The sequence below is a fragment of the Phaethon aethereus genome (genome assembly GCF_964289735.1).
Source record: "Phaethon aethereus genome assembly, chromosome: 12".
Lineage (NCBI taxonomy): Eukaryota > Metazoa > Chordata > Aves > Phaethontiformes > Phaethontidae > Phaethon > Phaethon aethereus.
In genome coordinates, this window is record NC_138588.1 from 15688578 (window position 1) to 15700343 (window position 11766).

At 38.6% G+C, this 11766-nt stretch overlaps 1 protein-coding gene across 1 annotated transcript in view; it reads left to right on the forward strand.

Annotated features, from left to right (window-relative positions):
* The window catches only part of MYZAP (myocardial zonula adherens protein), a gene marked incomplete at both ends in the record, with an annotated part of 44682 nt that extends 33231 nt beyond the window's left edge, over positions 1-11451 (forward strand). The window contains 3 exons of the mRNA XM_082004937.1: positions 9266-9349; positions 9778-9878; positions 11346-11451. Of these exons, the coding sequence (XP_081861063.1) occupies positions 9266-9349; positions 9778-9878; positions 11346-11451 (291 nt within the window). The remainder of the gene's footprint in view (positions 1-9265; positions 9350-9777; positions 9879-11345) is intronic.
* Positions 11452-11766: the final 315 nt, after the last annotated feature.

Here is an 11766-nt window from a genome sequence, read left to right on the forward strand (position 1 = left end):
GTGGAGTTTTGTGATGCAGTAGGCAGCTTTAACCCCTCCAATGCTGTTTTGATGGCATTTAAAAATGTGTCGGGAGTCTGTAGTCAGTCCTAATCTAGACATGCATAAAAGGGGATGCTGGCAGAGAAGTACCAAATGTAGAAGGCCGTGAAGGAAGAGAGTATTAAAGCCTTCCTTTTCACAGGACCCATCTTGTTGGTACTGAATGCGGTACGTGTGTGACCTGTGGAATTGAGCCCATGCAGAGAAGGGCAATCACAGTTCAGTGTGCTTATACTCCTTAGCAAAGAAATAATTTGCTTCTTTTTTCTTTTTTTAAATAAACTCTTCTACCTCAGGCATTAATAGAACCCTTTTCAACTTGACCTAGCCAGACCAGTCATAAATTAAACAGGAGCAGGTAAAATAACTTTCAGAAGAAAATAAATGGAAGAAATAAAATGGAAGTTTGCTGGAGTTGGTGACCTTCAACGTCTCGATGTGTTAGATCCATGCACGCCCATTTTTCAGCCTTGTAGGGATTCTCTGCTGTGAGAGTCAAGATTGCAGCCCATTAGAGCACCAGCTGAGTAGAAAGTTATCCTGCATAGTCTTAAAGTCTCATGTTCTTGTTGGAGAGGGATTGCAGATGGTTTAAGGCTGACAGATTTATCCCTGTGTTGAACTGCATTTGGCAGGTGTGTAGAAACCCAGCCCTTTTCTCATATTGTTTGTACATAGTAGGCGTTCAAAAAAAGTGTGAGAAGAGACAGATGGCCAGAGTGGGTCACACAGAGCTCAGTGGTGAAATCAGTGAACGTTAATAATGGTAGACTCAATTAGTAGCCATCTTAAAGTATGGCTGGGCAGAAAAACACTTTCAAATACAATCCAGGAAAAAGCCAGTTCAATTAGAGGAAAAATTTGCAGGGAGACTCACTACGTGAAGGGTGAAAGCACGCAAACTTCAGGCCCTTCCACTAAGGAGTTTCCAGTGCAGAGATGGAACTGGGCAGGCAGATGCAGACACAGAGGCACTGTGGGAGAGCATGGGAAACTGCTACCACACTGTTTCTTTCAGGCTTGAAATTGCTGCTGTTCTGTGAGAGGGGTGAAAACTTGTCTTATGTTACTTATTCGATATGGTCAATCAGTTTATTCTGTCTGTGCCAGTGTAGGAGATGGGAGAGAGCTTTTAAATCAGCAACCAAAGTATTTCCTGGCTTGATCTCAGTTTCAAACCTGGAGACATTTAAGAGAGCTTTAGTTTTGAGATTTGTGCAATTGCCGTTGAAATGGATTGCAGTTTCATGGCCCAATAAGCTTATTTTATATGTAATATTGTTTCATTGTTGAGAAGCAGGAGAGAGAAGGAAATAAACGTTTACATTTTGTCAGCAAGGCAAGTGGGTTGATGCAAATGTAGAGAGTTCTTCCGAAAGGGACTGAGAAGAGAAAAGGGTATTTGATTCCATGCCAAGAAATTATGTACAGAACTCAGATTTCACATGAAATTCCCCTAACTACTGAATTGAACTGTCTCTAGGTCATGGCCCATGAGCTGTTCTCCAGCTTTAGTCTCAGATTCGTTGGATAATAAATGGTGACCAAACACCAGGGAGAAACTGTATCCTGTTCTGTTGTGGAAGATACTTGCATGAAAGGACAAAGTGCTAATGAGCAAATGATATTCCAAATACAGAAGATACTTTGTATTGCACAAATGGGGAATAAAGAAGACATTTTCCTACCAAAGACTTAACCAGCTGAAAACTTCTGTATCAAGATACTCCAACTCCAGATATATAGCAAAATATCCCAGTTTTAATATGGAAGTACAGTTTCAATTTTAAGTCAAGTAACAGAAGCCACACAGAAGCATAGAGAAGATGAAATTACCAGCCACAGACAGATGCCAAATTTTTCCTAACCAAAATCTGCATTGCACAGTACCTACGGTAAAAAGAAAACAACAACAGCAAAACACACAGGAAAGAGAAACGCACCTTGGCAACTTGGAGGAAGATGACAAATGGCAGAACATAAATAACTCACCACCCCCCAATTCAAATGTTTGGCAGCCTTCAGTGGACTTGAGCAATGCAGTACATTGCTTATCTATTGGCAGAAGCAGAATCACTGCTGGTGTTTGGTGAGAGTGTTTATACATGCATAGCATCAGCTCTTTAGCTGGGAATTGCCTGGCCAAGTCATTAATTAGAAAACTTGCACATTACTAAGGTAGATCTGAATAAGGTAGGTTGAATTGTTAGACAACATGCCAGTGTTTATAACTCATTAGGACATCTAGGCCCTGTGGACCTGCTTTAGCAATAGATGTACATCAGAGACTGGTGTAATGTGTTCACACAGCTTGTTAATTTAGGAAGGTCTCTTAAGTTGGTGCATTAACTTAAATCAGTTGTCACTTTTTTATTTAAATACAATAGGAGTTTTAAAATACAAAAAGCATTGAGAGGTCGCTCAAGTGATTTAAGGAGCATTAAAAGGTGAAGGTGCTCATTCCTATTTAACTGTATTATGTTCCTTGAAAAAATTTCAACACTCTTGTCTAGCCTCTGATAAATACCACTTAAGTTCCAGTGAAATACTGGACTGAGTAAAATCTTGCTCTCCTTGTACAGCAATTAACTCTGAGAGTTCAGGCTGATGTTGCAATGTCTTGTCTGTCTTGTTTTGTATCATACAGTATGTGTTTGTCCTATGTTTAGTCATATTTATGACCAGTTTGTTCATGTCTCTGTATCAGTGTTATGGATGCCCAATCCATTAATGCTAGATGAATAAGGAAAATACTTGAATAATATATAATACCTAAATATATTAACACTGTCATGTTCTGATAAATATTTTAAACTAATGGATGATAATATCAAGTGGTAAATGTTAACTGAGTTTACCTAACAGCTGGATCTGTTCCAATCCAATAGATCACTGTATATTTCAAACCTCCAGAACTGTGTCTGAGTACACAGGATAAAATCAAGTTTGCTGTTTCAGACTGACTTTATAAAGGCTCTACAATTGGACACAACTTTAATCCTCTCTTAAGATGCTTTTTCCTTCTGATTTAATTTCTTTGTAATTCTGTTGACTTCCCTTCTAATATCACTCCTTGCATCTCCAGCATTTCTTTAGACTCTTTCTTTTAGGTCTTGCAATTCTCCTCTTGACTGTTCTTCTTAGCTGCTCTATCCATGAGATCAATTTAATGCTGTTGATTTGTACATCTAGCTTTCCATCTTACTGAAGCGAAGTTTAGTTGCCTGGTGGAGCAAGAGAAATTCATAAGTGCAGCTCTTCCTAAAAAGTATTTACACAGTCTATTCAAATAGCATGACATCTTTGGTATTTGAGAAGGTGTATTGGAGACTTGATAAGGTACAGTAGCAAGAAAGAAACAGATCTTCATTGATGGGATGGACAAGAATTGAATTTTCTGGAAGTTGCTACAAGATAAGGCGACAATCTGGAAATTGAGGGAGATTGAGAGAAATGACCTCAAGGTTTTAGAAGGAGGCAAAAGCATAGAGGTGGTAACAGCAATAGGACTGAGTCAAGCAGGACAGAGCTTGAAAAGAAGTGCTGTGGCTGTATTGATCCTGAGCCAGCAGATAAATTCAGGATGATTCACACTGCATGTGGGGCCTTAGGTGCTGATTCAGATCATTAAAAATTGCAGTGGGTGTGTGAAATGCAACCTGCACACCCAACACAATCTGCAGGGAACTTTGTGGATCCTGCCATGATGGGGAGAGATCACATGCCCTTCCTGTGCCTGACAGCCGAATGCTGGGGATTGAAGTGAGGTGGCCGAAGGGCTGAGCTCGCCTGCACCTTGCCACACTGGCCTGTCGCCAGGCGCAGAGTTCCTGAGCGGCACGTGTGTACTGAGGGACGGAGCCAGGGCGTTCATCTCTCCTAGTTGTTACGGCATTGGGGGGAATCCGCTCTGCTCCCCGCCCCTGGGGTGGCCTAAGCATATGATGCCCCTCAGTCACTGGCAGACCAGATAAATGGGCACTGTCAAACTGTCGCTTGGGCCTTGTAGCTCTTCTCTTCCAGTTTTGGAATAGCCGGATGTCTCCCAGGGGAGAAGGGAAAGCAGGAGCAATGAATACAGAGGGGCGGGGGAGCAAGAGAGAATGAAGTGATAGGAAAGAGGGTGATGGTGTGGCCCAGGGTTGCTAAATTTGTATTGTTACTGTTAGCAGAACTGTTTTGAAAGGAATGAATGGGTCATTAATGTAAAATGATATTGCAAAGTAGCTTGCCGGTTTTGTTTGACTGCTTAATGTAGATGTGAAATACTGGTAGAAACATGCAGGGAAAAGAATGGCTAGTCAGTCTAACAATGCAAGTCAGGTCAAGATGTAAGTGCCAGGGAAAGTCCATCTGGGCACTTGTAGCGAAGGTTGGAAGAGGAGAGCCTGAAGGATGTGCCTGGATAGTGCTTGCACAAAATGGTGGAGAAATTTGAGAGGGTAGTTGTGCAATAGGCAGATTTGGGAGCAAGTTGCTGAGTTGGCAGTGAGCTGAAATGCTAAAGTCTGCAGACACTGCAAGGATGAGGTGGATTACATCCCTTGGGCATTGAGCAAAGAAAATGTAGGAACATCTTGGTGATAATTTTGTCCTGGAGTCAGTCCAGAAGTGACTCAGATCCAAGAGTTGAGAGTCTTTTGGCTTGCACTGATTTGTTTCTGACCCTAGGCTATTCTGGCTACTACTTGGGCCCTCAATTCAGTATTGCTTGACCTATATGGTTTTTCCTCTCCTTCTCCTTACCTTATATTCAGCCAGAAGTCAAAATCTATTGTTCCGTCTGCAATTCCTTGAAACAAAGACACTCTGAAGACTTGGGTTTGTGCAATACAGGTTTATGGCACTGTAAGTGTTATAATCTTATTTTAGTTTGCCATAATTAAGATTTTTATGGAAAAATCAAAATGACATTAAGTAGCAAGACATTAATCTTATTTTTTGAAGTGCTTTTACCCAGCATCAGCATTATGATCCAGTGTTCTTATTACATTCCTCTCTCAAAGAAAACCGTCACTTTTACTTTATGCAATGTGATTTCTATAAATGTATTGAATTAAGGTTACATTTTATTTAATATAGTAATATATTAACATAATCCCATAAAGTTATTCCTGTTTTTCCTGGTTTCCTGTGTCATATCCCCTCAAGGGTTAATCAAATCAGGTTTGCTTACTTCTGGTGCTAATGGCATAAGATGATGTGTATCTTATTCAGTAAATAAACTTTTCTTTGTAGTAAACTACTCTGGTGGGATGTGTCATCTGTGTCAGGCCTGTGGGTAGGTTTAAAGGTGTGTCATAATTTTGGAAGTTGTTTCTTGAACTGCAGTAGCTGCTGAGACAACTAGTTGGCAACATGTCTGGGGATGCGACATGTCTGGATGAAGTACTGTAGGTGCCCTGCTACACTCTGGCCCTGCTTTCCTTCTGCAGTGGCCTCAAAGGGTAGCTCTGCTGCATCTGGGGAGCAGGGACTGCAGGACTTTTTCCCTAGCACTGAAACAGCCTCTCTCATTTTAGCCGCTGCTGAATTTACTTCTCCTGGAATGTATTTAGTCTGTGTGGCTGTATCTTTGAGTTCGTAATGTTCTAAAGATCCACCAAAAGGTTTTATATAAGTTACCCAATTCACAGCCTTATCGCATCTGTAATTTGCATGGTCTAATCATTCCATTCTGTTTTACTGCTAGACTAAGACTTTGTGCGTGTGCCGATATAGTACCACGTTGCCTCTTCACCATGCTGTAGAAGAGAAGGTGTATTTTAAAATTCTGCCATAATTCTTCAGAGAGACAAAGTAGATAGATTTAATGGGTTCTGGCTGGTACTATGTAAACGTAGTAGGGGACTACTGTTGTGTATGGTTCAATCTGCCAGCCCTTGGAGGTTTCTCTCTCTCTCTCTCTCAAAAATATAAGTTTTAATTTTAAGTTACATGAAATCTATTTGTACATAATACTGGTAAACATACTGAATATAACTTCAGGTAAATGGCTATGAAACACAAGAGTTTGGTCTTGGTTTTGGATAATAGATAATTCAGTCACTTATTTGGAACCAGAAATATTCTGTGTTTGATGTGAAAAACAGAATAGGTAGCTCATGAGGTATATTATCTTTAATAACAAGAATCGACATCTGTCAGGGCAAAACCCTCCCCTGATCACATAGCTGTGCTTGGCTTCAGTTGTCTTTCTGTTGTACTGATTACTGGTGTTAAAATTACTTTCTTGTACGTGTAGTAGGAGAACAGAATGTTAATAGAGAAGACCCACTTGGAAGACCTAAAAGAACAGTTTATCTTTTCTGAAGTGGAATTTATTGGCAGGACTGAAGCTATTGAGCTAGTGAAGATATAGCTGACTTAAATTAGCCACACTATTAAACAAAGTTGTATTTAAATATGAAGATCAAAATATGTTATATGATTTTCTGAAAATGCTTCAATCGTTGTGTTTCTGTGATTTGAGAACTGAAATGATAATAGCTTTAGAAGAACATGGATAGTTTTTGCATGCACTTTGAAGTAAAAGAGGAAAAAAGGAAATACCTGATTTAATAAATGATCATTGTGTCAATGAGATGTGATAACTGAAGACCATGAAGACTAAATTTAAGTTGAGTTAGTTTTATAACTTTTCATTTTTTTGTTTACTTTATGCATTTCTTTTGCTTCATTTTCTTCATAGTTCTGTATGTTTTGGTTGAAATGTTTTACGATACCTAGCAGTAAATTTTTGGGAGGGTGATAGTACTGTTTTGCTTATTGTACCTTTGAGAATTTTATAATTCTCTTTTAGCAGGATGTGAATGTTTCTACTGATCATTGTTTCCAGACATACTGAAAAGTTTTACCCTGGTGGTTTTGAAGGAGTTCGTTAATGTTCTTTCACAAAATTGATTTTATGATACACAGTTTAAAAGTGACTGGTGAGAGTGCATGGAAAATTTGACTCAAGTATTTGGAAATGGCCTTTCTTGCATATCAATGTAACATAATGACTGGCAGGGAAAATTAATGTGTTCTGAGCTTTCCTTGATTTCAGTTTGGCTGTTCTAACAAAATTAATTCACTTTAGTAAAAGTCCACCAAATTTTTTTGCTAACAAATACATTTTACTTTTTTCCTTAAAATTGTATCAATGAAGCCCACAGCCAATCAATAACTTGACCAAAAAAAGCTACCTCACTTAATGTGAAGTTTTATATTTTTTTTATTATGCATAAATATTTTTATAGTTTTCTTGTGATAAAAAAGGCTATAGGCATAGGTCTGTTTTTTCCACTGTTGGCATATTGCCCCAAAATGTGAAGGAAAGTGTGGGATACACACTTTTCTAGTGGTGTAATGACAGTTTGAGTATCTTTCTTTCCTCATCTAGTATAATTTAAGGGGTGCACTTTTTGATATATACAGTAATAGAGACTTTACTAAACGCAGTGCATGGCAGACTGTGGCATTCCATTTGTGATGTGGACCATCCACTTACTAGCTTGGTTTACTTCTGATTCTGCTTTCAGGATTAAGATCAGAAACTTTTTATGTCTTTAATTTACTTTAATGAATTGTGGAGACAATTGCCTTAGATAATGCACTGTTTGATAAAGCAGAAGTTGTTGATTGGGCTCTGCCTGGTTAAAGAAAGCTGGCATGGAGCAAGGAGAGGGCTTTAGCTAATGATGTTGCAGCACCTCAGTTGAGAGACGCATTCCCATGGACTTAATTGGAGGAAAATATGTTTTTTTGACTTCTATGCTTTCTGACCTGAAGTGGTTTGTTCAGGAAAGGAGGATTGAAATTTAATTGGAAAAATTACTGACCTGACACCATTTAACACTGAGCAAAAAGAGTATCCGCTGCTATCAGCTGTCATTGTTGTCGCCATAGGACAAGACTCACATGAGCACAGAGCACAGTGGGAAATCCATCTTCTCCCAGTTCCTACTTGCACGCAAACATGATGCAGAATCGCTTTTGTCCCTCCAACTGATCTTTCAGTGCACTTCTTATGATTCTCCTTAAAAATTTTTTTAACACTCCTTTCCACATCTAAAGTAGACTGTAACTACAGATATAGGAAGCACCTTGTCCTCTGTGCTTCTGAAGTGGTGTGTGTCTACAGCTGTCTATGAGTAATAACCTGAACTGCCTCCCGGGAGAAGCAGTAACAATTGAAGTTGTTATTTAGCTATTGTTTTGGTTTGCTGTTTTTATTAGCCGCTATTTTAGTAGGTGTAGTCAGCAGGGGTTGAGAGAGAGCAAGTAACTTTTCCTTTGGTCCGAGGAGAAAATTCAGTTTGTTTGCACAAGATGCTATTGCGTCCTACACATGGTCAACTGAAAGGAATGGACCTCTGTGCTAGTCAACAGGTCTCTTAGACTATTGCTGATAACAGTATGAACCTCACAGAGCAAATCTTGGTTTAAGCAAAGGGTTCAGAAGAAGGGAAGAGGAAAACTGTGGCTCTAGGAGCTTCATTTCCACATGTTAAGAAATTTCCACACAATCAGAACAGCTTTGGGCCAGCAGCAAGGGACTGGTATAAAATCTGAGTCATACCCACTTTCTCTGGTCATACCTGCTTGTGCTGGTAGCAGGGAAAGATTTAATGCAAAAGTTCTCGTCGTATAGCTCTATGACCAGCAGAAGTCCCAGAATATGAGGATTGTCTTCTGTTCCATGTAGAACAGTATTAACATTCAATGCTTCTGGTGCAGCTAACTTTTATGTTAATTTTCATTAACTTTTCTAAATAACTTCTTTGTATTCCCTAGGTATAAAATGAAAATGCACTTTTTTCAAGGAGTCTGGTATGCCAGGAAATAACTGAACAAATAAGACCTTCAAGAAAATAGCAAATGTGCAACACATTTTTGGGTGTAGTTAAAATGGACTAGAGCAAAGGCCTTTGAATCCAAGATGAAGTTTCCTCTAGTCTGCTTTGTTACGTGACAATGTTTGAGTTTCCATTCTCTTTCCAGAAGAACAGAAATTCTTAAAAGACATGTTAATGTATGTGTATCAACTTTATATAAACGATCCTAATGGTATGGGATGATAGCTAATCCATGGATTAAAGCAGTTTGTGAATATGTATAGGTATTCAATTGTTGCTGAACAATAAAATTAAACATGTTTTATTCCTGTGGTATCTAGGTCTTTTTCCTCCTCTTCCTATCCCCAATTGACTAAATGTCTTTGTTTTCTTTTTCTTCATAGATTGAAATGCTAAGGAAGAAAGTAAAAGAAAAGGAATTATTTATAATACAGCTTTTAGAAAAAATCTCTTTCTTAGAATGTGAGGTGAGGCATTACCTTTTAAGTTTATATTATTCTGATTATGTTATGAAACCAAATAAAATTTGAACCAATGTCACTTGATGTTATCTGGATGCATATTAACTGTATGTATTTGCTGTTCTTCAGTATGGAAATCAAACTTATGACACCAGTCACGTGAGAAATGTATGTAATACAAAGTCTCAATATTCATGCTGAGTTTCTTAACATACAATTTTATAACAATATTATAATTACTTAAAACAGAAGCTTCTGAATAAAACAGTTGGTTTAATTTATATTTTTTCCCCAGAAGAAAGGTTTCCTGTATTTTCTCAATAAATACTTTTACATTATTTCTTGTGGGGATAAGCCAATGTGCCATTTTATTTCCTTGTTTAATTGACATAATTTAAATAAATAAACTTGTGATGAAAATTACTGTTTTCCAGAATAAAGAATTACAAGATAAATTGGACTATTTAATGGAAAACCAACCAAAGACCGATATAGAAACCAGAGATACTGCTGTAGGATGTGATCTTCCATACAGGTATTTACTTTTTCTGCTTGTTCATAGGAAGCTTCTTCATAATGTCCCTAACTGGTGCTGTCTTACTAAACCATTGTGCTAATAAAGTGTTAGGAAAATTTTACAAAACCCCAAAATCCACACTAAGTTTAAAAGAGCACATCTGTTAGGTGTAGTGTACTTCAGCGACTTATGGAGTAGGATTTATTTTTTTTTTAAAGATGCAAACATATTGGAAACCGTTGGGGGATTACATATTTACAGTAATGTGATTTAAGCAGGGAGTAAAGCTAGAACTCAGGAGATCTGATTTTGTGAAATATGGCAAGTACTGATGAAATGTGACTGCTGGCAGTGCAGCAGAAGACAACGGACAGCTCAACCCTCAGGCTGGTTAATGCTGGCTTCATGCATGCTTTATTCTTTGTGTTCTGGGAGATGAGTGCAGGACCATTTTAAAGGGCAGGTGACACCAACAGTTTAGGGCTGCAGGTGTTTCTGGAGATATCCTAGCCCTAGGTGGAAGACTGCCAAGTAAACAGCATGGTAGCATTACCACTTCTGCACCGGAATGGTTGTCTCTGACATGTGGTAGCCAGTGGCTCTGTAGCACGGCTTCGTAAAGATCCAGGTATTGTGTCTCCCCTTCTCCTCCTCCCCTTCCCCTGCCCTGAACACTGCAACAGGGTTGCACTGAGCCCTGGGAGCAAGGCTATGGGCTTGCACTTGAATCTTCCCCCCAACAAGTTACCACAGGGAAGAGTGAAACAGAAACCAAAATTGTAAGGTAAGGAGGACCATTGCACATTACTTTTACTACCAACAAGTAAAGTTCTTTATCTTAACAATTCAATTTGCAGGGCAGTTTAGTTTGAGGGGTGTAAATTAGCATATGAAATCAGCAAGCTGCAATACAAACTAAAATTTCCTTCCCAATTTAAAAATACACTAATTTCAGTGTTCAGCCTAGAGCGTATTTTAATGGCATGAGTTTTGAAACCTCAGTGTTTTTTGCTCAGGGTGCCACAGAAAGCTCTCTTTGTTGTCCTTTCTGGGGCCCCTCTGTATGTAACCACAGCCCCTACTTACCCTATATTTTTCCTATTTTTTGAGATTTATCTCTATGCAGAAATTTACCTCCATGCAGTTTAAATTTTATGGAATTACTCTTCACAATTAATTGTGTTCTTAAATCTAATATTGCTGTCTTTATTGTTGCAAGATCCTTAGCCCTAGTAGCTGTATTGCTGGACATTCTAATATGAGCTCCAGCAGATGCCTGCACTTGTCAGTATCTGCCATGGTTTTAATCAAATATTCCTTGTGGCATTATGGAAAAGAAATATGGAACACATCAAATACACTGAATAGTTTAATTTTAGCCTGCCAATATCACTAACAAGGCACAAGTTCATTGCTGTGGCATTTCCAGCCTAGTTGTCTGATACTGACATTAACTCTGTAAGCTTTTTCTTGTCTTCTTAACAGTACAAGTACTGAGAACAGAAGATCTCCTGAAAGTGCAAGGCCGGTGAGGACATACACACCGTTCAAGAGAGTGTTGGAATTTAGCACAAAGAACAGTACATCTTGAGCATTCAAGTCAACATGCTTTCTAAATACGAGCAACTATCTTGCGCCTTTGCAGCTTAAGTAGATAAATTTTTATCAAGTTATAAAGAACAGCAGCAGCATGGAGTCTTGCTAAATTTATTCTGAAAGCAGCTTTTTAGTAACTTTGTATCTGAAGTTACTACTGACCTTAACTGTGAGGTGGATATGGAAGAAGCAGGATGAGTGAAACAGCAGTCAATATTGCTTCTTTAGAAGCTGTCTAGTGCAATGTGTCATTTTAAATGCCTGTAAGGAAGGAGTTGTATAGCTGTACAGGTTTTTTTTCTTCAATTGT